This window comes from Scardinius erythrophthalmus (genome assembly GCF_964197995.2).
Source record: "Scardinius erythrophthalmus genome assembly, chromosome: 12".
Classification (NCBI taxonomy): Eukaryota; Metazoa; Chordata; class Actinopteri; order Cypriniformes; family Leuciscidae; genus Scardinius; species Scardinius erythrophthalmus.
Genome location: NC_138232.1, coordinates 8,835,314 through 8,861,716, shown reverse-complemented (window position 1 = coordinate 8,861,716; position 26,403 = coordinate 8,835,314). Strand labels below are relative to the sequence as shown.

Below are 26,403 nucleotides of genomic sequence, written 5' to 3'. Positions count from 1 at the left end.
TCATCCAACAAACCAGATCTGTGTCACACACATATTTGGGACACTTGCAACTGCAGAGTTATTATAGCTTGAGTAACAAAGTACCTGTTTTCAACAACAACATGTGCTACCATTTTATTATGTAATTATCACCAAAATAAAGGCAGGTGCAATAATGTTCCCTGTCGTGCTATCTGCAGATTTCTGCATACTCATCCATCCCTCTAAAATGGCTGCTGTGCACTTGAGATATGTGTGGACCTTCATAAACGGCCTCGGTGACTAGCCTCAGGGATTCACTCAGATCCAGCTCTCTCAGACACACAGGAGCTCAGCAAAACACACACACTGTGGCTAATTGGTAAGACGATACTAATTATTCCACAATTACATAAGCCAGGACCAGGTAAATGAACAAAGAACATGCAGAGAGAGAGAGTGAATATTGTTCCAGATAAGCATAAGCAGATAAGTCATAAAGACTCTGCATTTCTGGTACAGACTTCATTTTAAATGAAGACACAGCTAAGCATAAGACAGCACAGCGTGCGAAAGAAGCAAATTAAATTAAATTTAAAGACTTTAATTGACAGGGTTTTCTGAATGAATGCTGTTGTTTTGATGAAAAAATAAATACACATTTCATTAATAATATTTTTTTCCTATTAACTTTTTAAATAATTTTTAAATAAAATAACACAATTATATTTTTTCTTAAATAAAATAAATGATGAAACTCCAAGACTGCAGACACAATTTATCTACGTGTTTCTCCCTGGCTTTTAAATAAGTATGCCCAGAAGTTCATAGAAGCTAAATCCTACATATCACATTGATGTCTCTAGTGGTCTACCATCCCCAAACCACAGACCACTACTCTACTGTAATAGTTCATAAAAGTGTTTCTGATGCCCTCCATGCTCTCAAAACATGACCAGCACTTATGTTTGACTGGGGTTTCCTCTCAATCAAGTTAAATTCCTATTAAAAAAAATGACTTAAACTCAATCAATATCAATAAGAGAGCCCATTCCATGGTTCAATGGACTCCAAAATTTCAGGAAGACTGTGGAGCGGGTGATGTTTAATTATGGTAATGCACTCATCAGAGGCTGCTAAGACGGAAGGCGTAATCTTTGGGGGCAGAGAAAGTGTGAATCCGAGAAAGCCATATCTCATTATAACCCCCATCTGCATATGTCAATGTCATGTGTAATTGCCCTTGAGAGAAGCCCATGTATGAACTTTACGGAGCCACCATCACCTGACAATAAAAGGCAGGGCCTGGCCATGGGTTTGAGTGGCCCGAATCAAGATCATGATAATGGGCCCAAGGCGTGTGGGGGGAAAATGCAATATTTTATTTGTATTTATTTTATAATAAATAATATTAATATTTAATCATTTATTTTATAATATTCTACAAATATTTTAATATAATATAATATAATATAATATAATATAATATAATATAATATAATATAATATAATATAATATAATATAATATAATATAATATAATATAATATTCAGCTCAATAAAATTTAGGAAGTTACGATTTGCCTATTAAATGAACCATCTAAAGGCCATCTCAGACAGGCTTTCAAGAACCTTAGACTGCACCCAGGTTTCAAATCCTTGATTCTAAATGATCAAGAGCTGTTTATTATTCTGTTCAAACCCCTAGCCAACCAAGGAAAAATCTAAACTAAAACAGCAAAATGGAATGTGACAACACAAAGCATTTCTTTTAAGGCAGGATTTTAATTCATTGGAGTCCTGCTGCAATACCCTGAGATGTAAAACGTCCTGTGAAACTGGAGGGGTAAAATGGGAACAAGACTCTTAATTGATCTGGCCTCTTTCCCTGGTTGAGTTTGTAAAGAACAGCTGTTTGGTAAACATGTTGAATCATTCACATTCGATGTAGTTCAGCAATAGAATGACCCAGAACAAGAAGGCAAAATTCATCCCAAGAATGGGATGAATATCAAACGACAGACATAACAGCTGGCAAGTCTCTTTGAGGGAGAGCATTCAAAGTCCAAATAGCTTGTTCCTGTCCAGCACAATGATTAGATTAAAACCCAGTTACAGTAGTCCAAGTGCTCGTGTTTGAGATTTATTCAATAAAATGAACTGCATTACAAGCTGGGTTCTTTGGATTGATTCAACTGATGAGCACAAAAAACAAAACAAAACAAATAGATTTTTTCCTATATCCTCCGGCTCAAATAAACTCATCTTACTTTGAATTTGTTAAGAAATTACAAAACGCAATTTATTGTACAGATTTCTCCTGACAAATTTCTTGTACTTCATTAAAAGGACCATATGATACGGAGCCATTAAAAGGACATGGTGAAGAAGAAAAAAATTAGAAGGGAGGATCACTTACTTGGCAATGCTTTTGCATTCAATCGCAAATGTTTCGGGTTCCCCCGAGAAACGCGAACGCAAGGGGAACGCAAAACTTTTGCGAGAGAACGCAAAAACATAGATTTATTATTTTTCCTCCCATCTCATATTTTTTTCCACCACCATGTCCCCTTATGGGCGTAATATTCTACAAATTCGGAGCATATTTATTTTTTTATGAAATACACTTGTGTTGCGCTGCACTGCAATTTAGTCATTCATTTCAGACCTGTTTGCTACTGTTGCAGTCGAGTCTTCATAAATGATTTGTGAATGTTAGATTATGTCTACACAGTACATCAAACCCTTTTTTCAAAACAGCAAGGAAAATCCTGTTTTCCAAGATACGCTCCTTATAAATGTTTCATGTTTGGAGGTGGTGGTGTGGGATGAGGGTGCTGAGGTTGCCATATTGCCCTAAAACCACAATACTCACCCCTCCCACTCGCTCGAAGTGGTTCACGTCTTGATGGAAATCGATGGGCTGACCGTTGAAGGCCCACGAGAAGGCCACGTCCAAGGCTGGATCGGCAGTCACCTGGCAGAGAAGCACGATGCTCTCCCCCACAGTGATTTCCGTGCTGCTGGGGCCCTGGCTGATCCTCGTGGGCTCTGTTAGTTACAGTGCCAACACAGTCTGTCAGTTTAGCTCTGGGACACAAACTAAAGCGAGAGAACTTCTTCTGTGACCTGGCAAATAACAAGACAATCACTCTGTTCCAAAAACCTAGCGAGCTGTCTCTGAAAGCATTTTAAGGCATCATGCTCCTGACCCAAAGGCTGTTCCAGAAGGGTAGGCTGCATAATTATTCTGCATTATAATACTAAAATCCATCCATTTGAGACAAATGTCAATTATAAATACATTATTTATGTGTTTATATTTAAATATAACTATATTATTTATTTATATTTTATATTTTCATAATGATTTATATTTCACTAAATAATGAAATGCATCAATAAAAATATTTCAAAATAGTTAAAAGTCACATTTTAACCCAACATTGTATGCAAATAATACACTAATAAATTCATTTATTTGTAATACAAGGTTTGATTGGATGAGCCACATTTAAACTGTTAAAAAGTAAACAAAAGACTAAAATTATTATATTGAGGACATGTGGGGAAAAAAAAACAACATATAAATGAATCATCAATAATAATAAAAACATATTCCAGAGGAAAAATGTGCTTATAACATATGATATAACATAAAATATGCATACATTTAATTTTTACAATTTAGAATTACCAATGTCATTTAAACATTATTTATAAATTAATTCAAATATTTTTGTGATAAAACAAAAACTTCCATCAAAGAAATTGTTACAATATTTTACCTATATAATATATTAATTCAAATACTGTATGATTGGGACATAAAAATAATTAGCATGGTAAGAATGATCCTATTGTGATCATTATTAATATAAGTATTAAAAAATCAGTGTATTACATTGCTATGGTCCTGATGAGCAATAGGCCATGCACTCGAGGCTGTGGGTTAGCAATTTTACCACAGCCTGCTGTGGTTTATTGCTGTAATAAATAATCATAATTTCTAGGTGCTATACTTAGATTTTTGGCTGCTGTCTTTCCATATGGGGACTATTAATTTGAGAAGAACATAAAGTAGATTTTAATAAGAGCCAAATGAATTGGCAGCATGTCTACTGTGTGCAGAATACAGTTGGGTGAAGGCACTTTGTGAGGGAAAGGTCATTTTAATTAAATTACATTAAGGAGGTCAACTGCCGGTGCATGACAAAAACATAATGAGAGAAAAATACAAGGAAGAGAAGAAAGAGAAACCCTGCAAAAGACGTATGTGCTCACGCAGAGGTCTCGATGTTACATAGCTAATGAGTTTCTTCTGATTTGCCATGAAAATACTGCTGATTAAACCCGTAAACTATATGATGAAGAACAAAAGCGAGGAATAACATTCATGCTATAGCTTAACGAGAATATAACAATCCACATGGATAATGGCCACAGCAATTAAGGATGACCTTAACAATGAGTAATTAGTGTAACATGGGCTGAACTGTGTGGAAGATTGAAGCAAGAGGGCATATGAACTAAACTAGAGAAGAGAATGTTACATGTCCACAATATAGGCGGCTAACTTAAAGGGCCAGTTCACCCAAAGAGAATATTTCTTTCACTCAACTTCATGTAGTTCCAAAGCTGTCCAAAACCATGTATTTCTTCAGTAAATCACAAAATGAAAAATTAAGACTGTTTTTCATGCAATTATAGTGAGTCCATTCTTCCTATTTTCTCCTTTTGTGTTTCAATCATACGAGCTCTGAACAACATGATGATGAGTAAATGATGACAGAATTAACATTTTTGGGTGAACTATTACTTAAATTAGAGTTTGAAAAGATCTCTTAAAACTTTTAGACATAGAGACTTGACAACAAAAGCTATTTGTCTTGAAACAGCACAGAGGCATTGTGTGAGACTTCTCAGTCTGCTTGATTATATAAAACAAATCGTATGCTTTGTGATTTTTTGACTTGAAAGGCTGACAGTGATGACAACAGAAACTTAGAAGAATGGAGATGTCAGTTGGCTAATACATTTCTTGAAACAGCTGAAGCAATGCATTTTGATACGTGCCAGATGTGGCATTTCATTCAAAGCTAATCAAAGTTAAGCCATCAAGAGTACAGTATCTGAGTCAACAATAAGAGTGAACTGGGCTGTGTATTTTCTGCACAGCAAAAATAAAGCTGTTATTCATCCAAAGCTACTTTAGAGTCTAAAGCTAAATGTATGATTATCAAAAGAATCCCAAAACATTTTTGAGAGAAATGAATCAGCTTCTTTTTTTTTTTTTTTACAACAAATACATTATATTATGTCTTTGCTAGGAGAATAATATTTTTTTCTTTTTGTTTGGCTTTTTTTTTTTTTTTTTTTGTAATGGAAAATAGAAAAGGGCCACAGTAAATAGTGGGGTGAGAGAAACAGTGGAGAAACCGGATCTGGAAAATATTGCAAGAAGAGTTCGAATCTCAATATGCACTAAAATTTACACTTTGATCGAGAATATAAAACAGAATGACTCACCTGTGATTATCAGTCTTCCTGTTGTGCTAGCTGTGCCAAACTGATTTTTAGCGATGCACGTGTAACTACCTCCATCTCGCTTTGTTACGTTGGCAATCTTAAGAGTTCCATTGGGGAAGAGGGAAATCCTTGAGAATAATAGATAATTTATAAATAAATAATTGGCCAAAGTCTTCAATGTGATCAAATATAAACTCAAAAGCTAAATACCTTTCGTTTCTTTGCAGTATCTCAGTCCCTTTTTTCCACAGGCTAATGGCTCTGGGCGAAGCATGTGGTCTGCAATCTAGGCTAACGTCACTACCCGAGCGAGCCTTAAGCACTCGGCTCAAAGGATTCTGGGAGAAGCTGGGAGCAGAGGCTGTAGGAGACAGAGAGATTTAGTCCTCAGACTCACACTCAATGGAATCTGTGATGAACAGCAATTGACGTTCAAACAGCCTCTGGCAAAAAAAAAAAAAAAATGGAAGAAAGCCTTTTAGAAAAGTCTAAAGGACTTAACAAATAAAGCTGTCCACTTTCACTGGCTGCTTCCAGGCCATTTGTCTTTAACTAAACCTACATTTTGCTGTGCCATTCTGTGCTGTATCTTAAAAAGACGCCATTTATTTGACACTGGCCTCGCACGAACAATACTGACCAATGTGTTCTGATTAAAATGTATACATTTCAGAATCAATATAGGGGAAATATGAGTGTTACAATGGAGCACTTAATCACATGGATGTTTTCAGTGCTGCCTTGTAATTTGAGCTTGGGCTGTGACTACTCAAAGTTTTATCATTCAAATGAAGGATGGAGAGCAGGCAGTGGAAACGCAGAGGTCGTACCAAGCACCATCAGTTCGGCGCTGGAATAAATGATGCCGTGCTTGTTCTCCGCCACACACTGATACATCCCGCCATCTGAGAGGTTTAGCGAGGAGATGGAGAGAGCGCCGTTCTCTATTTGCACTCGGCCCTGTAGACACATTCACAAAGAAATCACAGGAAAATGGTTGCTATGCGGTTGCTGGGTTGCTTAATTTCATGGTTGCTTACTGGTCAAAAGTCAAAAGATTATTTTGATTTGAATTTAATTAAGATTAAATTGATATTCTGGTCACTAGATATGGTTTGGGTCCCTCATTAAAAGCAGGGTTATTATAGTAAAAAAAAAACTTAAAACCTATTTTATGTCAGCTAGTTGAACATGAAACCTCTCGTTTTTATTTAGTTTAACTTGATGTACTAAAATAACTTAAACTAAAAGAAAAACTATAAAATAATGATAAATAAAAGTAATTAATATGACAAAAACAACAAAATTACTAAAACTTAAAAATGAAAATGAAAACAGAAATTATAAAAACATTATTTACTGTAAGTCTATGGGATTTTGTCGAAATAAAAAATGTAAAACTAAAATCAATAATTTAAAAATCTACAAGTGAAATCATCCATTTCAACTTGAACATTAAAACTATGAAAATGGATATTCATTTTAAGATTTATTATTTATTAGTTATTAAATGATTTAAATGTAAAAATATGGGAACTGAAAAATTAAATATCCAATATCAGCCAATGTATATCCAATATCAATCAATAAAAACACTTTAACGCTGAAAGTCTGTTGGGTTGAACATCTACGGATGGGTTTGGAGAGGGTGGAAGAGGCTACAAAGCAGAAAGAGGAAAAAAAAAATGCTGACCCTCTGCTCCGATGAACAGAAAAGAAACGTTGAACATAACAGTAAAATACTAATGGCCAATTCATTTGGCATGGGCGCCCAGTCGGAAAAGTATATGAGACAGGAAGGGAGGTGTTGAGTTGATGGTTCTGCTAATGGAATAGCAGACATTTAAGCCTATCGGCTGTTTTTAAGGGCTGACCTCAGCACAAAGAGTCATAAGGAGAGATTGACGTGATGTGTGATGGAAGGGAGGGGAGGAGGTGCGGGTCACTCTCGGCTTGAATGCAGGTCACGTCTAATGGAGTCTTTCAGCTGCCTTATAACTGCTTTTGTTGGTTGATGGGAGTCTCTCCTACTTAAACAGATTTTACTTCAACTTTTTTTCCCCTCGCTTTTATGTCAGCAATGAGAATATGTTTGCATTGACCTTGAACTACAGTACAGTATGAGCAGATAAAGCCCTAAAGTACCTCAGATATTAGAGTTTCTCCATTCTTCAGCCAGCTATAAGAGGGCTTTGGTTTCCCATTGGCTTTGCACTCCCAAAACAGATTCTCCTCAATGGACAATGCTGTGTCTGTCGTTGTTTGCAGCCAATGAGGTGTGGCTGTGGAAAGAAAGCACATTGATCAATCAAACAATGGATAATTGGATAATGATTATGGACATATTAAATAATACACATAAATGAAATGTTACACTTGCATATTCAAACCACCCACATTACCCAAGGCTAATAGATTCCCAAGACTGCCTTGATGACAGAAACAATTAAAGTAAAAGTTCACCCAATAATGAAAAATCCATCATTGTTTTTTCACCCTACAGGTCATTTCAAACTTATATGACTTTCTTTCATCTATGCAAAACTAAAGGAGATGCTATAGGCTTCTCCTGGTTGCTTTTTCCCCATACATTTAAGCACATTTACATACCCCCCCCCCCCATACATTTTACTTTAAAGGTCCCGTTCTATGCCCCTTTTCACAAGATGTAAAATAAGTCTCTGATGTCCCCAGAGTGTGTATGTGAAGTTTGAGCTCAAAATACCCAACAGATCATTTTTTACAGCATGTTTAAATTGACATTTTTTGGGGCTCAGAAAAACGACCTGTTTCAGTGTGTCCCCTTTAAATGCAAATGAGCTGCTGCTGGACGGCACAGGGGGCGGAGCTTCATGAGCTCGCGCTCAGTCTGTCAGGACAAATTCATCTCACGGAATGATGATAATATCAGAAACTCTCAGTAACGGCGTTCATTTCGAGTCGGACAATAATGCCTACAGAGTCAGATTGCTGTATAGAGATGAAACAGGTATGGTTTAGTAGTTTAATTACGGTTATTATAACGTATTTGTCATCTGCTTGTAGGCTATGTATCCATTATTTATTAATAACCTACAAGTCTGCTGTCTGAATGATGATCAAACATGTACTGATGAGTTTAATAAAGTTTATTGTACATCACACAAAAGATGAAGCGTCAGATTTACTTCAGAAAATCACCGTAAGAGCTGAGTAAACACAGTAGGCTAAGCTATAAGAAGTGTGCAAGTAGCCAGTAGAGTTGAGGGAGCATTCCTGTGGGCGAGGTTAGTCAAGAAACGGTTCTGGTGATGTCACTAATGCAGGATGTAGAGGGGTGTAGTCCAATCGAGCCGTTTTTTGTAGTCAACTTCTGTTAAATAAAATATCTCGCTTGGCATTGAACTTTGAGCTTTATAATTTTACAGATATTATTTATGCTCTAACAGCAACATTACACACTAACTAAAGTTTGAAACATGGAATCGCATGCAACGGGACCTTTAAAAAAATAAAATCTTACTTCGCCTTAAACTTTTAAATGGTAATGTATATAATTTATCAATGTTTACAAGGATATAACCCCTTTTGTGTGCCATAAATCAGATTCACAAGGGTGAGCAAATGATTACAACATTTCTCTATTCCTTCAAAGTTAGTTGACTTACAGACAGCAAATCCCACATTTAATTAAATTGCTCTAATCACACAGTGTGACCCCTGAATTATTAATTATCATTATCAGAAAAGGCTGCAATATGAGAATCGCATAATCCGCTTCACCACCTCCAAAAAGGCTCGCCATACACTCATTCGCTAGTCTGTATAATATTGACTGCATGCTTGACACTCCTATAACAACAAACAATAGACGACCCATTTCACAAGAGCCATGTGAATATGAATCTAACTACTGAAGTAAAATGTTCAATGAATAAATCAATTCAATCACATGCTCACAATTCACATGCTCCGTTCCGAGCTACAAATCCTTTGACCTCCTTCTGGAAGCTTTATTATCCTTTTGGCTGGCAAACACTCCGGTGCCACGTACAGAGTCTTGAGATCAATTAACACATTTGTATGATTGCATTTCTCTTCACAAATGTTCATTTAAATAAACCTAGGATAAGACCTATGAATCCTTTAAGACCGACACCAATCCAGTGCTTTTCAAACTGCTTGTTTTCTGCACAAAGTCAAATAGTGGAACAGGCAATCTACTTTGGTAAGGCAAACTCCCGTTTTCCTTTATCCTACAGAACTGCGTTTCAGTTTCACGGCATACAAGTGCATATTTATTCATACAGTCATTGCAAAGACAGAAAATCCAAAAAGACTTCAGAGTGTGTGTTGATATCTATGGAAGCTTGCTTCCGCCACAGACTAAAAAATTACAAAAGGTAATTGCGACACTTTATTTCACAATTATGACTTTTTTCTCAGAATTGCAAGACTCGCAGACTCTCAATTTCAAATTATAAAGTCTGAATTGCAAGATATAAACTCGCAATTCTGAGAAATAAAGTCAGAATTGTGAGTTTATATCTAACAATTCTGACTTTATTTCTCAGAATTGCGAAATATAACTTTTTTCCTCGTAATTGTGAGTTTATATCTGGCAATTCTGACTTTTTTTGTGGTAATTGCAAGATTTAAAATCCCAATAAAAACTCGGGATTGTGAGCTGACTTTCTCCCCTAAGAATTGGACCTAATAAATTGCAAGTTTATATTTACCAATTCTGAGAAAAACAAAGGGAATTTCTAGGTGTGTCTTTGTGTGTGTATGTATGTAAGTGTGTTCTGCATTTGGGATGTTCTATGGTCGTATCCTTTCATTTGTGTGTGTGTGTGTGTGTGTGTGTGTGTGTGTGTGTGTGTGTGTGTGTGTGTGTGTGTGTGTGTGTGTGTGTGCATGCGTGCGTGCGTGTGTGTGTTCTGGAAAGTGCAAATAGGCTAATAAAAAAACATTTTCTTAATTTCCCATTCATTCCTATGCCTGCGAGGAAACAATTTGTTACTATTATTATTAGAACAACTACAAAAACTCCTTGAATCCAGTAAATGTTTTTGTGTGTGTTCCAATTTCTATTTCAAAACTAAAGTTTTGCACCACTCTGATAAACACTCAATTTAAAAAAATTAAAAGAAAAAAGATTTGAGGAGAGGATAAAGGTAAAGGTTATTAATACAACAATGCCATACATTTCAAATTAAACTTGACTTTTCATGGAATGCCACTGTGACCTTCTACAATGAGGTGCTCATTGCAGAAGGTCACAATCACATGAATCATGAAATGTCATGTCTCTCAAGGACACAAGTCAAATGAGACACTTGTTATGACGTCCTCACTGTGAGTTATGACATATAATGACAGTAGACAATGTCATAATTATGCCACTCCAGGTAGTACAGAACCTTACAAAACTGTTAATGAATCATGTCAAACTTACAATAGCTTTGCTTTCTTTCTGGTAAACATTATGACATTTTATATTTTTTTGTTTTTACTCTAAAATAGCTTCAGTAACAGAAAGATATATTTTTTTATAAATAAAATACAAATATATTACTTTAAATAAATAAATCAAATTAACAATATAAAGTGGCATTCTGTGCTGTCTTAATATAAAATGTTTTTATTGATTAAATTAATGTCTTTTTAATACATTTATATGGAGGCAGTTGGATCTCCTACAAACTCAAATTAAGTCAACCATAATAATTTATCCTGTGTTCATTTTTCTCAAAAGATGAAACATAAATCATAATGTTCTTACTGCAAAAATATAATTATATTTCTATAAAACACCTCCAAATGAATACATAACTGCAGTATAACTGATGCCACTGTCTACTGATTTATTACTCTAGTTTCAAGGCGGGACAGAACTGCCAAATGGCAACAGACATATTTTTTCAAATTACTGTAAATCTAAAGTTGATCTCTCAACAGAAGCATCTATTTATACTTATCAAATAACAAATTCAAAAGGTAGAAAAAATACACAAAAAACAATGAATTTAGGGAAAATGATGTTGACAATGGTGTTTATGATACAAGATGGAAAGAGAAAGAGGTATTAAATGACAAATACATATAAGAAAATAACCTAGAAATCGAGGGTTAGTGTTGGAACAACTCACCATGGAAAGACACGCGACCCCTTGCAGCATTTTTTCCACGACTGTTTTCCGCTATGCACTCATACGTCCCTGTGTCCTCTTGTTGAAAACTCGGAATCTCCAGGATGGCGTTCGAATTTTTCAGTTTGACCTTGTTTGGGAATGAAACGTCACTGGTTCTTCTCCAGCTGATCTTAGGAACTGGACTGTGAAACCGAAGCAAATCCACCATTAGTAGTTAGACAAATTCATATGAAAGATACTTTCACCTATAAAGCAAATATACTTTTTGAATTAATATGTTAATTGCCTGGAAAACAAATCCATGACCTTGGCATTGCTACGGTAGAAATGTTTGACAAGCGCTTTTATCCAAAGCAACATACATTGCATCCAATATACGCATTTTATTATGAGTACATTATGCATTTACATTTATGCATTTGGAAAAAACTTTTATTCAAAGCATTCAAAGTTTTTAATCATTAATGTATTCTGTAGGAATTAAATGTACGGCCTTGGCATTGCGAGCTTCATTTTCTACCAGCTAAAGGAACTTTTTTTCATGCACACAATTCCATTTGAGGAATTACATGGTCTAGTTCATGAATATGGTTAAATGCAATGTTTGGTGAGTGGAAATCCATTTAGCAGATGCTTTTATCTAAAGCATCATAACTATACATTGATCATTTTTAATTATTGTTAATAATTATTATCAATTTATAAGTTCAGGGTCAGTACATTTTTTATTTTTTTTTAAATGTATACTTTTATTCAGCAAGGATGCATTCAGTTGATCAAAAGTAACAGTAAAGACTTGTGTATTGTTATAAAATATTTCTGTTTATAATAGATTATGTTATTTTGAACTATCATCAAATAATCCCCCCCAAAAAATGTATCATGGTTTCCACAAAATTATTAAGCAGCACAAAATCTCTTAAGCAAAAAATCAGCACATCACAATGATTTCTGAAGGAATTTTCAGCTTTGCCATCACAGGAATAAACTACATTTTAAAATATATTAAAATAGAAAGCAATGAATTTAAATTGTAATAAAATTGCACAATGGTTTCTAGAGACTTCTTTCAAGAAATGTTAACAGATCTTACAGAACCTAAACTTTTTAAAGTGGTAGTGTACATATATGCATTCGGTTGATGCTTTTATCCAAATTGATTGAAATTTCATTCAATTTGATCAGTTCATGTATTTCATGAATCAAATCCATGACAGCAGAGTTTCTAGAACGATCTACAGGAACATTGACTGAGGAACTGAAATACCATAATGTTTGGCAAAAGAAAATCCATTTCCCCCTTATTTCTTCAAATATATACCCCATTAAGGAAATCTGAGTGTGAATGGATCTTATTCAGAATTGAATCTATGGTGATGCACTCCTTGTATAGTTTGAAAAGCCACCATCTCCCGCTTTTTGAAAACCTGCATTACCCCCTTTCTAAACGACAACCCTTCTGCTCTTCTTTTGAAAAGAAGCTTGCAGCTCTATTTCCACACTATTTAAGGAGGGAATCTTGCAGGTCATTGCTCTCTGCAAAGCAGGCCATTATAGTGAAAAGGCGTCTGTAAAAAGCTTCCGTGACAGATTGCAAATCGCATTAAGAAAGAACCTGAAGTGCTGATCACAAACTTGGTGTATTTTATAACGCAGGATAAAATGAAACAGAGCTAAGCAAGGGTGTGAACTCGGGCAAGAGTTTGTAAAGAGAGGACGCAGACAGACCCAGGTGTGTGCATGTCGGACTTACTTTCCCAGGGCGAAGCATTCTAGCTTCAGTGTGGATCCTTTAGCAGCTGGAATGGTGTCTGGGAAATGAAGCTCTATTTTGGGCTCGTACTCTCCCATCGCTCCTGCCATGGGCAGACAATACACCACAGATGCAAACGGCTTTGTCATTCATGATTTACAACATACAAGCTTTGTACTCCAGAATACAAGCAAAACAACAACAAATGGCAAAACACAAAGACCTGTCAATGAGCTGGGGAACCGAGAAGATTGTGCCAAAAATACAGAGACACGTTATTAAAGATTTATGGAACACACATAATAAAAACAGGATCCATCTCAAATGGAAATGTGGCCTCCTTTGAGACATTGTCAAGAGTGCAGGTTAGTGTTCTTAAAAGAGGCAGTTTAGCTTTCAAGACAGCGGCATAAATACATCTCTGACATTTACGAATGAAGATCTCTCAGACAATGCCACATGCTCTTTTGACCCAACTGAAAAATATCTGTGAAAACTGAAAAAATGTTGATATACCAAATACTAAAATATTTATATTTATATTTTAGTATATAAATACTAAAAAAATCTAAAGTCACACAATCTTAAACAAACCACCATCATGGTAACACTAAAATAATGTAATAAACATTAATTTAACAGCATAAAATGTAACATAAAACCTAAAACTAAAACTAAGAAGAAACAGATATTTCATTGAAAAACGTGAGCTGTCACACCGAGAATTCTGGAAAAGTCTATTTACTTCAAAAACTGTATATTTAACTGTATTTTACTGTAAAATTGCATTAAATGTCCCATTATATCTATTACCGTTTTTTTAGGTGGCTTAAGGCCCCGATACATAGGGGATATTTCTTCTTCGTTTTTTGCTGAGGGTTAAAAAGAAATATGTGACCCTGGACCACAAAACCAGTCACATGGGTCAATTGTTTGAAATTGAGATTCATACATCATCTTGATGTATGGTTTGTTAGGATAGGACAATATTTAACCGAGTTACAACTATTTGAAAATCTGGAATCTGAGGACTCAAAAAAAATCTAAACATTGAGAAAATCGCCTTTAAAGGTGTCCATTTCTGTTCGATTGTGCTGCATTCACTCACAAAAATAAATGTATTATACATTAACGGCAGAAAATTTACAAAATATCTTCATGGAACATGATCTTTACTTAATATTCGAATGGTTTTTGGCATAAAAGAAAAATAGTTATAATTTTGACCCAAACAATGTATTGTTGGCTATTGCCACAAATATACCCGTGTGACATGTGACTGGTTTTGTGATCCAGGGTCACATATATGAGCAGCGGTATACTGTTAATGAACATCCTGATGCTGCCCAAGCTGCTGAGAGCGCCATTTAGATGAATATGTTAATACGTGCTGCACGCTTTCCTCCCAACAACAAAATTAACAGACAACAAAAATGACAGCAGTGAGAAAACATCTGAACATAGCGATGTGAATATACAGTATATGCACCAGCTCTGCAATTTAGCATCACGTCACATTTACTTGTATAGCACTTTATGCAATATATTGCTTTAAAGCAAGCAGCTTTACAATATTAAACATGAAAAACAGTGACAGTGTCGCTTTCAATTAGAATTACGACTTTATTTTCTACTATAAAGCAGCTCTTGTATAAAGCAGGATGTCCAACCTCACAGAACAAATGAACCACAGAAGATATCCACGTCAAAGAAGGGCAGGGCCTCATCGCACACCTGTTACGTAATCGCCATGGACCAATGGTAGTACAAAACAAACAAGCAAACTTTTATTAAAAAGGTTGCTTTGGCAACGACAAACGTCCTTCGTTTTTGCCTGATTTTGTTCGTAATGACTTCAGTTTGTAGATATCGTTTGAAGTATATCGGGGCCTTTCCCGTTAACCAAGTAACAGGTTTTTCGAGTATAATTTTTACGGTCTTTTATCTTTAAAAATCTTTTTTACAGTGTACGCTCCTATATGGTTCATAAACTGTACAGTATTTGACAGACAACCCTCTTACCATCGTTTCTCAGCACTAAAGGTGTCGGCGAACTGAAGACCCTCTCCTTGGTAATAGTGTTATTAACCACGCAGGTGTAATTCCCTACGTCAGATGGTTCCACTTTAGCTATGTAGAGATTCCCCGTCTCCTGGGACACAAAGCGCCGGCTGTCTTGCAGGACGAAGTGAGGGTACTCGTTGAAGACCCAGGTGAATGTGAGGTCTAGAAAGATGTCAGAAACAGAGAGTTATATTCTGACACAGACATTTATATTTTCAGAAAGGTGTAGAGTCACTTTGTTCGGTAAACTATAATCTCGGCCAGAAAGCGTACAAAGTGTCTGTATTACACCACTCGCTTTGCCTCGGGCCGACCTCCTTAGGGCAGGTGAGGTTCAGTAAACAGAGTGACTCTTCCTTTGTGAGGCGGCAGGAAAGGGAGCGAAACAAACTAGATTAAAGCGCCTCACTGGCACTCTTATGACACATGCCCTGTCCGGCTTCACCGTGGCTAGGGACGAAGGCTTCTCTGCTGGCGTCATTCATGCATGGCTGGCTCTTACTGAAAAAGGCTGAACCAGAGAAGACCGAAGGCCCTGCCACAGTGCATTAGCGTGTCATCTACAGGAGACTAAGAGGGGGAAGGGAATGGGAAAGAGAGGCTCGTGCACATGATGAAACTGTTGGAAAGGTGTACAGGATGGCTGCCACTCAAAAAGTGTCCCCCGAGACCGGGCCGCCTATCAAAAGACAGGGAAACACGCTGGCAGGCTGGATGTTGTGAAGTTAAAAGCAATTCTTTATGATCAGGTTGGCCCAGGAATCCTTGCATCAGAGCTCTTTGTCAAATGCGCTGATCGTCGAACAATCGAAAAGAGAGAATTGTTCCTGAAAACACTAACAAACCTGCAAACTACAATGATAAAGAGGCCACCACTGGAAAAGTGCATGACATGTCCTCGGTATTGTGATATCCAATATAAGAGTTGTATTGATGCTCTATTCTGGCAATGTAAGGAAGTGATGCAAAATGGCCTACAGCTTTAAAATAATGACAGACAAGGTCAAAGTCAAGAGATAAATGCTCTGAATGCTCTACAATTCATTCAAAATATGAATGTCTATACACGTAATTCATAAAAAATATATTCAGCAAACAAAAAGAGCCACAAAAACTACTCGAATGCTACATTCAAAAGTTTGGGGTAGGTAAGAATGCTTTTGGAAAGAAGGCTGAATTTATTTGATCAAATATACAGTAAGAAAAGTAATATTTTAGAATATTACTGTTTTCAATGTGAATTTATTTTAAAATGCAGATTACGGCTGTGATGGCCAAGCTGAATTTTCAGTATCAATACTCCAGTCTTCAGTGTCACATGATCACGATCCTTTACAAATCATTCCAATATGCTGATTTGATGCTCAAGAAATTATTATTATTATTATTATTATACACAGTTGTCTGTGGAAACCATGATAGTTTTTCCACCCCCAAAGGTTTATTTGAAATAAAAATCTTACATTGTTTTTACGGCCACTTTTGATCAATTTAAACATTGTTGAATAAATGATCAATTTCTTTAAGAAAAAACGTACTGATCTTGAGCATTTGAACGGTAGTGTATGTGGATTGATACTGTGCCATTTGATTTAGCAGATGTAGAGCAGAGAAAATGGTTTGATAACACACTATATTTTCAACAGATAAAACAGTTGCCCTGGGATTTAAATATTACTAGTGTAGAATAATATAGCTTCCTCCACTATGACAAAACAGGTTGGTAATAATAACCAATTTGTTTTTTGAGTTCAGCAATCTCAATAGACAGCTAGATCATGGGTACCAAGATAACAAGACATTTTGATCTAGCAGGAAACTGCAAATGTGGAGCAGAGAAAACTTGCTTTTAAAATGTTTGATCACATGCAGTTTTACAACAATGAAAATCTTCAGCATTGCTCTTAGGGAAAATAGCTTAGATGTTTTAAATATTACTAGTGTAAAACAATATAGCTTCTTCCACAATAAAACAGGTTGGTAATAATAACCCATTTGTCTTTTGAGTTCAATATGCAGCCTAAATCTAAACAGATAAAAAGCAATATTGTAATTCTTCAACTTATGCACAGCAGAAACTTTTATAATAGAATCAGTTCGAAATTTGCAAAGCTTAGCATTCTTGTTTGCATTCTTCAGTGATAAACAATTGATTACCTACTCAGCACAAAAAAAAGCATTCGTCAAAAAAAAAAAACATGTTTCCTACTAATTGGGTTGAGATTTCAATTTCAGGTCTTTATTTTCATTTGCCTCCAGATTCAGGTCTGATTGAAAAGAAAGTGATCCAAATGAGAAAACAAATTGAAGCCAAACAAACGATGGCAGGATCTGTAATCCACAGTAAATGAGTTTCTTTAGAAGGTCTAATGCTAACCAGCATGCTTACTCCAAGTAAAATGACCATCAGTTGTTCAGAAACGGGTCTGCTTCACAACAAAGCATTTTGATTACATTTCTGCCTTCTAGAGCTCTTTTGAATGATTTATTTTTGGCTTTTTAGTCATAGTTAGCTTACGTGTTCAATCGCTTGTGACATTAAAGCCAAACATTAGAGTATTCTCATATGAAATGCTTCTCTTCTGGGTTCTCTAATTAAACAAATGGTTAATTACAGATTTATCTCAGCAAACTATAATTGCCAGCCTATCAAACAAATTCACATCTTCTAATTTCTGACATCTCATTTGTCGCAGTAATAGTCACAACCTCTAATTGATATTGATGTTTCTCACTGCCTGGTTCTTGTTTGCACTTGGGGTCTAATGACTTCTGTCCAATTACAGCTGGTTGAATTACAACCTCAGTCTTGTCTAAGGATAGGCGCATATATGCCTAAGAGAAGCACAATTACCATGCGAACATGCATTTCCACCACTCCTGGTTCCAGCCCGTGAAACAACCAGGGGTGGATCTCGAAAATTATTTATGGGGGTGACATGAGGACTGTGAGAGAGTGGGGGGAGAAACACGAAAGCAAGCAAGCATTCAATCATCGATACTCAATCTATATCATATGCTACATCTATACTATAATTAAAAACAAAATCCAGCCGCGAGCGGCAATCATCGGGGTGCAAGCACCAATGTCCCATGTAAATGATTAATGATCCCATTGAAATTTATCTTATGATGTGGTTTGATTCAAGTGGGAAAAGTCCATCTCGAATCTTCAAAGAAAGTTAGGCAACAGCATATATAGCATATATCATATATATATATATATATATACTGGTGTCTAAAGGGGCAACTGAATTTCAAAAGAAATCACTTCCTCTTACTGTTAGATTAAAAGAGAAGTAAAAAAAAAAAAAAGAAAGAAAGAAAGAAGAAGAAACCCAAACCCAGTATAAAAATGTTTACTGTCATCTTAATAGATGTGGTGTATGTGTATCAACATTTAAAATGAGATTAATCACATTTCACAGAACAATTTCATATCATTTGTAGCTCAAAATCTTGAAGCATTTTTTAAGACTTACTAAAGCACCATTTCATTTCATTTATTTCTATAATATGTGTAGTCTAACCTTATGCTTGCAGTTTAAGTGTTTCCTTTATTATTCCACAATAGAAAATAAGTGTCTTATTTGTAAAAAAAATATATATATATTATCTTGAAAAAGACAAATAAAGTGGTCTCATTTTAAATGGACAGCGTTATATTTAATCATGTCTGTCAATAAAAGTAAAATATTTAATGATCTATAAGCATCACATATTTCTATGTACACTAATTATATAAAACTATACTGCCAGTACGCAATAGTTTTACAAATGAACTAGATCAATGCATTTATTTTCATTCAAAGGGATGAAAAATGATAGAAAATGTGGCTTAAAAGATTCCTTATCCTGTTCATCTTTCAGTTGAAATGGCAGATAGATTAGAATTTGCAGTTAGCAATATAAATTCATTTGGGGTCCAATTCACTTTCAGTGTTTGGACCCCTAAAAAAAAATAAAAAAAATAATCACATTCTAAATGTCTGAGCTTGTTAGACTATCGGTCTGTCATTACTACATAAAGAAGAGTTTACTAATATTATGTAGGCTACTTGGATGACATAAAAATCAAGTTTTAGTGCATCAAGTTTAAGAGCTACAAAAACGTTTGAATTCGCTAGAAAAAAAGAACGGCAAAAATATCAAAGCAGATATGAGACTTCTGAGACTTCCAACTAGTAACATCTCAACAGTAACAACAAAGTCAAAATATAGCGAGAAGCGTTGCGCAAAATAATACCGCAATACCAGACTATACGAACGGGATTGGATTCACGAACAAATGGAAAAACAGTAAATTTGTTCGTGAACTGAGCTACACTGGTTGTGCTGTGTGTTTTTGACTCACAAAAATTGCCCGTTCATAAGAGTCGATGAAGTTGACTACACACATCGTGAGCAGCCGTGGAGCAGACGTGTTTTCATGCCATTTTTACAGAGTACATCTTTCTTTATGTCATCACATTAAAGCGCAGCTGCTAAAGATGGAGTACAGAAAACACTATTTACATTTATATTTTATACTGGGATAAATCTGAGGTAGCAGATGGGGCGGCAATGCTTTTTCTTAGAATGCCATCCTCCCCGGTAGATCCGCCCCTGGAAACAACATTGGAGTGTTCTTTATTATACTTCTTTTTAATGGAGGCAAGATGAACAATTGTTTTGTTGTTGTTGCTGGTGTTTTTTACAATTTATCACTAACATTTCATCTAAAAAAGCTCTTTGCAAGTTTCATATAATTTCCTAGGGATGATGAAACAAGGGGAAAAAATGGTTTTATGTTATGCAATGGGATAAAAGGAAGCATTTTATGGTTTTAAGAGCAAGCGCATGTATGTTTGCAGCACTTCACAGATTCTAACTACTTTTTTTAAGTCAAAAGTGAATCGCCCATTTTACTTCAATAATTTGACATTTTCAAGTAAAGCAGGATATTAAACAAGAAAATGGTGAGAAGTGTGTGTCCCTACCAGAGTGTAGCCAGACTGAATAAAAAAAGTTCACAAAAAAATTGCCTAAATATCTATTTGGCTATTGGTTAACATTATTTAACAACTTGTGCAACCCAGTGTTGTTATTATTAACTAAAACAAACTAAACTTTTAAAATAATTTTCAGTGATTGAAATGAAGCTGAAATAAAATAAAATCAAATATAGCTGCATTGACAAAGCTACAAAGTAACACAAAAAAATAAAAAATATCAGAAACTGATAACAAAATTACTAAAATTGTACATAAAATCAAAACTGAAAAAACAAAACTACTGTATAAAGTAATTGAAAATATGGATAAATATTATTATAGTATATAATGCTAAAAGTGGCATCAAATTAAAAGCAATGTGATTGCAAAAGGAAGAGCATTTTGATTAAAGATTATGAAAACAGATCTTTTGCTTGACTAACCAATTCATTATTCACTATATGACAAATTGTTCAAATTGCTTTAAATGGCGAGATGTACAGACTTACCTCCAGAATGCAAAGGTGTGCCACATAACAAAACAACCCCTTGGCCTTTCCTGACATTGACAGCACTTCTTGTCTGCGTTTTGAAGTTTTCTAGATCTGTAACAGTAAAAAAAAAAAAAGTAAGGAATGAAAAAGCAATGTTAACTGAAATCGTTTAGTCGCGCTCATATTTGAGAAAGTACAAAGAAGGAAACGGAATCAAAAGTCCAAAGCATACAGTGGGTGTCTGACAATGCAGTCTAGTGAAACAATATGAGGCTGTATGAAAAAAGGAATGCTAACGTTGCCTCCACCTACCAGCATCATTACCAGAGATATCTAAATCTCACCCACTGAGCCAGCAGCTTCCCTGTCAATACATGTCCACACGATTCATCCTCGCAAATTAACAGGAGGAGAGGAAGTTGGCAGCCTGCTCGTATACCTGGCATGATAAAAACCTCGTCCTTGTATCGTGACAGAGAAGGCCTTCTGTAACTGTGGCCTGCTGTGCCAATTCCACACCCTTAAGCAAACAAGCCAAGAGCCAGGCTCCCCAACACAAAGAATATAGAGTCAATGTGACCGATAAGACAAATTACAGTAGCGGGGATAAAAACAGAAAAACAAAACAAGCAGAAGAAAACATCAGGATTAGGGAGAGGTGGTGGAAAACAGTGGGAAAGATTAATGAGAGATTCCCTGCCGAGTCCTGACTGAAAAGAAGTCCCACACAGTACGGAGCCGCGGTTGAAGTGGAAAGAGCAGGACTTGCTCGGCTCATAGTAACAGGATGAATGGCTTTAGAGCCTGAGCGGCAGAGCCACAGATGCTGATTAATGGTCTCTTGTGTTAAAATCTATAAGGCTGGACTCATGTGAAGGCTGTAGACTGGGTGGTAAGTCAGACATCTTCACAGTGAATGCCGTTGCTTCATAAATGAAAAACATTCATATGTGAGGGTCAAGATGTGAGAGTTAATGGATTAATTCTGAGAACTTTTATTGATACTTTCTAATGAGATTGCAGAAAATTCAACTTCAAGATCCTAGCTGTTAAATTGCCCCCATTTATGCTTTTTCGAATATTACCTTTCATGCAGTGTGTAATATAGCTGTTTGTGAATGTACAAAGTCTGCAAAGTTTTAAAGATCAAAGTTCACGGCAAATAAAGTTATTATCTCCTAAAGAAATTAAATGCGGAAATGAGTCATCAGCAATTCCGGTTGTAGCATTGTAACAAATTTGCATAACGCCAGCCTATGGTCTTAATTGGCTGCCCACGAAAGATGTCTACTCTGACCAGCCCTCAAACGCTGTAGTTGTAGCTAAAGGCCTGGAAGAGTTTGGTTCGTGTTGTCGACATGTCGAGAACATGCTGTTTTCAGTGCTGAAAATCCACTTTGCATGCACTTCAAAAGGTTAAGTACTCGTGCTGGAACTTATACAGAAAAATCTACGCCATCATTAGTATAACTGTGTTATCAAGCCCTGGGGAAGCTTCCGGAGCTGAAATTTACATATGGTAATAGACGTTTTGTTTCCAACATGAACTGCAAATGGTTGACCAATCACAACAGACTGACCCGTCTGACCAATCAGAGCAGAGTAGAGTCGTGGAAAGGAGGAGTTTAGAGAGACTGAATCTTCGATCTAACCATTTTCAGACTTCTGAGAAATTATGATGTACAATGTATGTTATGAGAAAACTAAACAAACAATGATAAATTGGAAACTAACGAAAAATAAATTGAAATGGCAAATTGTAAAACTAATTAAAAATGAATTAAATTGAAATAGATTAAACCAATAACAACCATAGTTGCTAGGGCATTGTGGTTGCTGTTCTAATCATTATTATGCGATTGCTAAGTGGAGTGGCTGGTGCATTGCTAGGTTTTCTGGGTGGATGCTGGGGTATTGAGGGGTGATAATATACAAAAACACAAATTAAACATGCATATGACCACCCCATCACAATATATATGAGAGTCTACTGGTTAATGATCCAACCAATCCCAGTTGTCACAACTAGGCTTTGAATTCTAGAGCACTTGCGTGAGCCACGGTTTGTCAGGTCACAAATCTCCTCTGCTGCTATTGCACCCTTGAGAAAGGTACTCATTTCAAACTCGCCCCAGGAGAGGATTACCCCAGTACACAGCCAATAGAAAGCCACCATGGAATAAATCTCCCAATGACAAATTTTACAGCATGTATTTCACGCTGGCTTGCAAACGCAATGGGATGCAATTTTCAACAGCTGTCTGAAAGATAAGAAATGCCACAATGACATATTATCAAAGCCAGCGGCATTATCATCTTATTAAAATCATAATTCCCCTTTGACTAACCAATGATCAATATAGGAAATAAATGTCAAGCAAGTCCTGTTAACCAATCCCCTAAAGTGAGATTCATTATCCCACCCATAAAGATGATAATCTGTCTCCTAGGGGGGACGTATGATGCTCTGTGTGGATCAATAGGTAGACGGCAAGAGAGTGAGGAGTCTTCGCGACAGACAAAAGAAGTCCGTGACCAGGTGTGTTCTCTTCTCAAACAATCCCGTCTTTGAGAAAAGATGATTTGAGCATCTGATTTCTTTAAGCATGCACAAGGACAGCATTTTAAATCAAAGGCACAGAGGCCAGGTGGATAGATGGCTATTCTCATACTTGGCAGTTTACTTTGAGGAGCAGACAGTACGGGTATTAATATTGCGAGTCAATTCGTAGCATACAAAGATGCTGTTGAAGCTGGTGAGTAATGAGAATGAGTGATGGAGTTTGAAGTCGATGAAATGGTGCTTCACCCTGTGAAATTGTCACATTTGACAGCTCGTTTGATTGCTCTTTCTTAAGCAATGCCATGTGAATACCAAATACCAAAGCTGGTGCTTTTGTCGCTTATATACATCCAACCGCTCCTCCCAGATGCCATTGATTGGACAAATTTTGAATCCCGCCCCAAACTCAATGGCATTGGTTGAGCTAATGTATATACACACATAAGTCCCTTTCACACATACAGTCTTTCCTGGTAAATTACTGGTGAAGTACAGTTGGCATGAATGGTATCTTTCTGGTAAAAAAAAACGGTTGTGTGAAGAGCGCGCTTGTATATTTTCTGGAAAAGTCATTCTGGTAATTTTATGGTAATTACTGGGATTGCTGTGTGAAAGGGGCTATAAACTACTATTCAAAGGTTTGGGTTTGAAAAGTTTTTGAAAGTCACTAAGCCCAATAAGGCTGAATTTATTTGATCAAAAATACAGTAAAAACAGTATTTTAATATATTCCTGTGATGGCAAAGCTGAATTTTCAGCATACTCCAGTCTTCAGTCACATGATCCTTCAGAAATCATGAAGAAACGTTTGAAAACAGTTGTGGTGCTTAAAATTTTTCTGGAAACTGTGATGCATTTTTCTCAGGATTCCTTGATGAATATATTTATTAGCATTTATTCACTTTTGGTCAATATAAAAGTTTCAATTCTTCAAAATTCGTCAGTGTTTCAAAAAACACTGACCCCAATCTTTTGAATGGTAGTCTATGTAAATGTATGTATGCATGTATTGTGGCTTTGGAAAAATGCATTGTTGAATACATAAACTGACATCTTTAAAAATGTATGCATTTACATTACTCACATGCAAATTGTAGTGTGGCTCTCTTGCTGAGAATGGTTCCCCGGGCGTTGGAGGCAGTGCATTGGTAGACACCACTGTCTTGGTCTCGATCCAGGCCAGTAATGATCAGGTTACCTCCAGACAGGCGACGCCTCTCGTCACCATGAAGATCAATGAACGTTCCGTTTAGAGACCATCTGGAGAGACGCAAACACAATCAGGAGTGTGGTCTCCAGAGAAGCTAACTAACCAATATTCATCACATGCATCGATCTGATGAAGCCAGCTTCATTATACAGCCAGATTCAGCATAAAACAAAGCTCATTGCTGACATTTGTTTTCCTTCTTTGTTCTTCTGCAGTACAGCCAGACTAACAACTGATGAAAGCAAGCAAAACAGCTCTCAAGAATCAGAAATGCCTAATTATTTATTGACCCTGAATATGTGCAATGTGTAGTTGTGAGTTGGTTTTACTGTTGATTAACCAGTAGACTCTTTATAAAATAAAGCTTTCACACTCAACTGTGAAAGGTTCATTATTTTTCAGTTATGTAGCTACACTTGCATGTGTAATATACAAACTTTTCAACATGGAGTGTGAAGAAAAAGAGCAAATTAGCACATCGGACTGCTTGACAAAAAATAATGTGATATCTTGAGAATATTCGGAATGCAGTAATCATTGCTGGTTGCTAAATTATTATTATTATTATTTTCATTTTATATAAAATGTATGAACATCTGATCCCAACTATTACAGGAAGTATAAAGTTGTAGCAGACATGATGGACTATGGACATATAACATTCAGAAAACAAAAAATGTTCAAATACATTTTATGTTCATTTTGATTTTATGTTCATTTATGTTCAACTTCTTTTTGTAAGATAATATGCTTCAAAAGTGTGCTTGAGCTGTCTTTCTTTAAAATAAGTGCCATTTGGTTTAATAATTTGTTATCTAATGCAATGAACATTCCTTCTTTCTGGGCCACTGTACATCCAAGAAGGCTGTAATTTGTGGGTTTATATTGCCTTCTACTTAAACAGTAGGAAAATCATATTACAAAGAGGAACATTTTCCATCAGAAAACCAACATAATCAATGAGTGCAATCATAAAATGTATACCAACTTGAATAAATTTGAATAAATTTGTACCGTTTCAAGTTATTCAATATCTAGAATTCAGAATTGACCTTAAAAACTGTTGTGCTAAATCAGGCATTTGTTGTTTGAGACAGTCAAAACTTGGCAGAAGACCTTAGAATTGACAGAAACAATGGGGGAAAAGGTGTTGGCAGGATCTACATTATTCCACTTGTGTGAAGAAAAACAAATGAGCGGGGTGGACAACGTGGTTTCTCCCAGATCTGACAGACAACAAAGCGTAGATCTACTGCAGCTCTTCGAAGCCCATTTCTACTGCATTATTTATTGATCTCAGTGTGGCAGTCGAGTTAATCTGACTCCTTTAGTCATCATTTGTGAGTCTAATATCATAGCCAGCCACTGTATTTGATATCATTTACTGTGACATTCGGCCTGCAGGGTTACACAGTTGATTACTGCGAGGCTGCTTGCTGCAAATACAGACAATATTTGTGTTCTCACAAAGTAGTCAAATATTATATTACAACATCAAACTAATCTAGTTTTCCATTACACTTTCAATAGTGTGATAAATCAACAAAGCTCCTACATCTAACATACGGTGGGGTCTTGTGTATATAAAATGAATGAAATAACCGGTCTATTATCCTGAAAGAATATAATATCATCTGTGTTGGTACATATTCACCTGCACAAAATAATGTTGTCATCTATTTCTTTGGTTGTCAAACAATTTAGGCAACTTTAATCGAACCAGAAC

The 26,403-nt window shown here is 35.9% G+C and overlaps 1 protein-coding gene across 1 annotated transcript in view; it reads right to left on the bottom strand.

The window, feature by feature from the left end:
* cntn3b (contactin 3b) overlaps positions 1–26,403 on the bottom strand; it is a 55,016-nt gene that overhangs the window by 15,999 nt on the left and 12,614 nt on the right. The window contains exons 3-12 of the mRNA XM_081380383.1: positions 24,552–24,727; positions 20,920–21,015; positions 15,396–15,599; positions 13,374–13,476; positions 11,618–11,802; positions 7,632–7,768; positions 6,317–6,446; positions 5,697–5,847; positions 5,487–5,614; positions 2,833–3,008 (exon numbers count right to left, since the gene is read on the bottom strand). Coding sequence (XP_081236509.1) covers positions 2,833–3,008; positions 5,487–5,614; positions 5,697–5,847; positions 6,317–6,446; positions 7,632–7,768; positions 11,618–11,802; positions 13,374–13,476; positions 15,396–15,599; positions 20,920–21,015; positions 24,552–24,727 — 1,486 coding nt within the window. The remainder of the gene's footprint in view (positions 1–2,832; positions 3,009–5,486; positions 5,615–5,696; positions 5,848–6,316; positions 6,447–7,631; positions 7,769–11,617; positions 11,803–13,373; positions 13,477–15,395; positions 15,600–20,919; positions 21,016–24,551; positions 24,728–26,403) is intronic.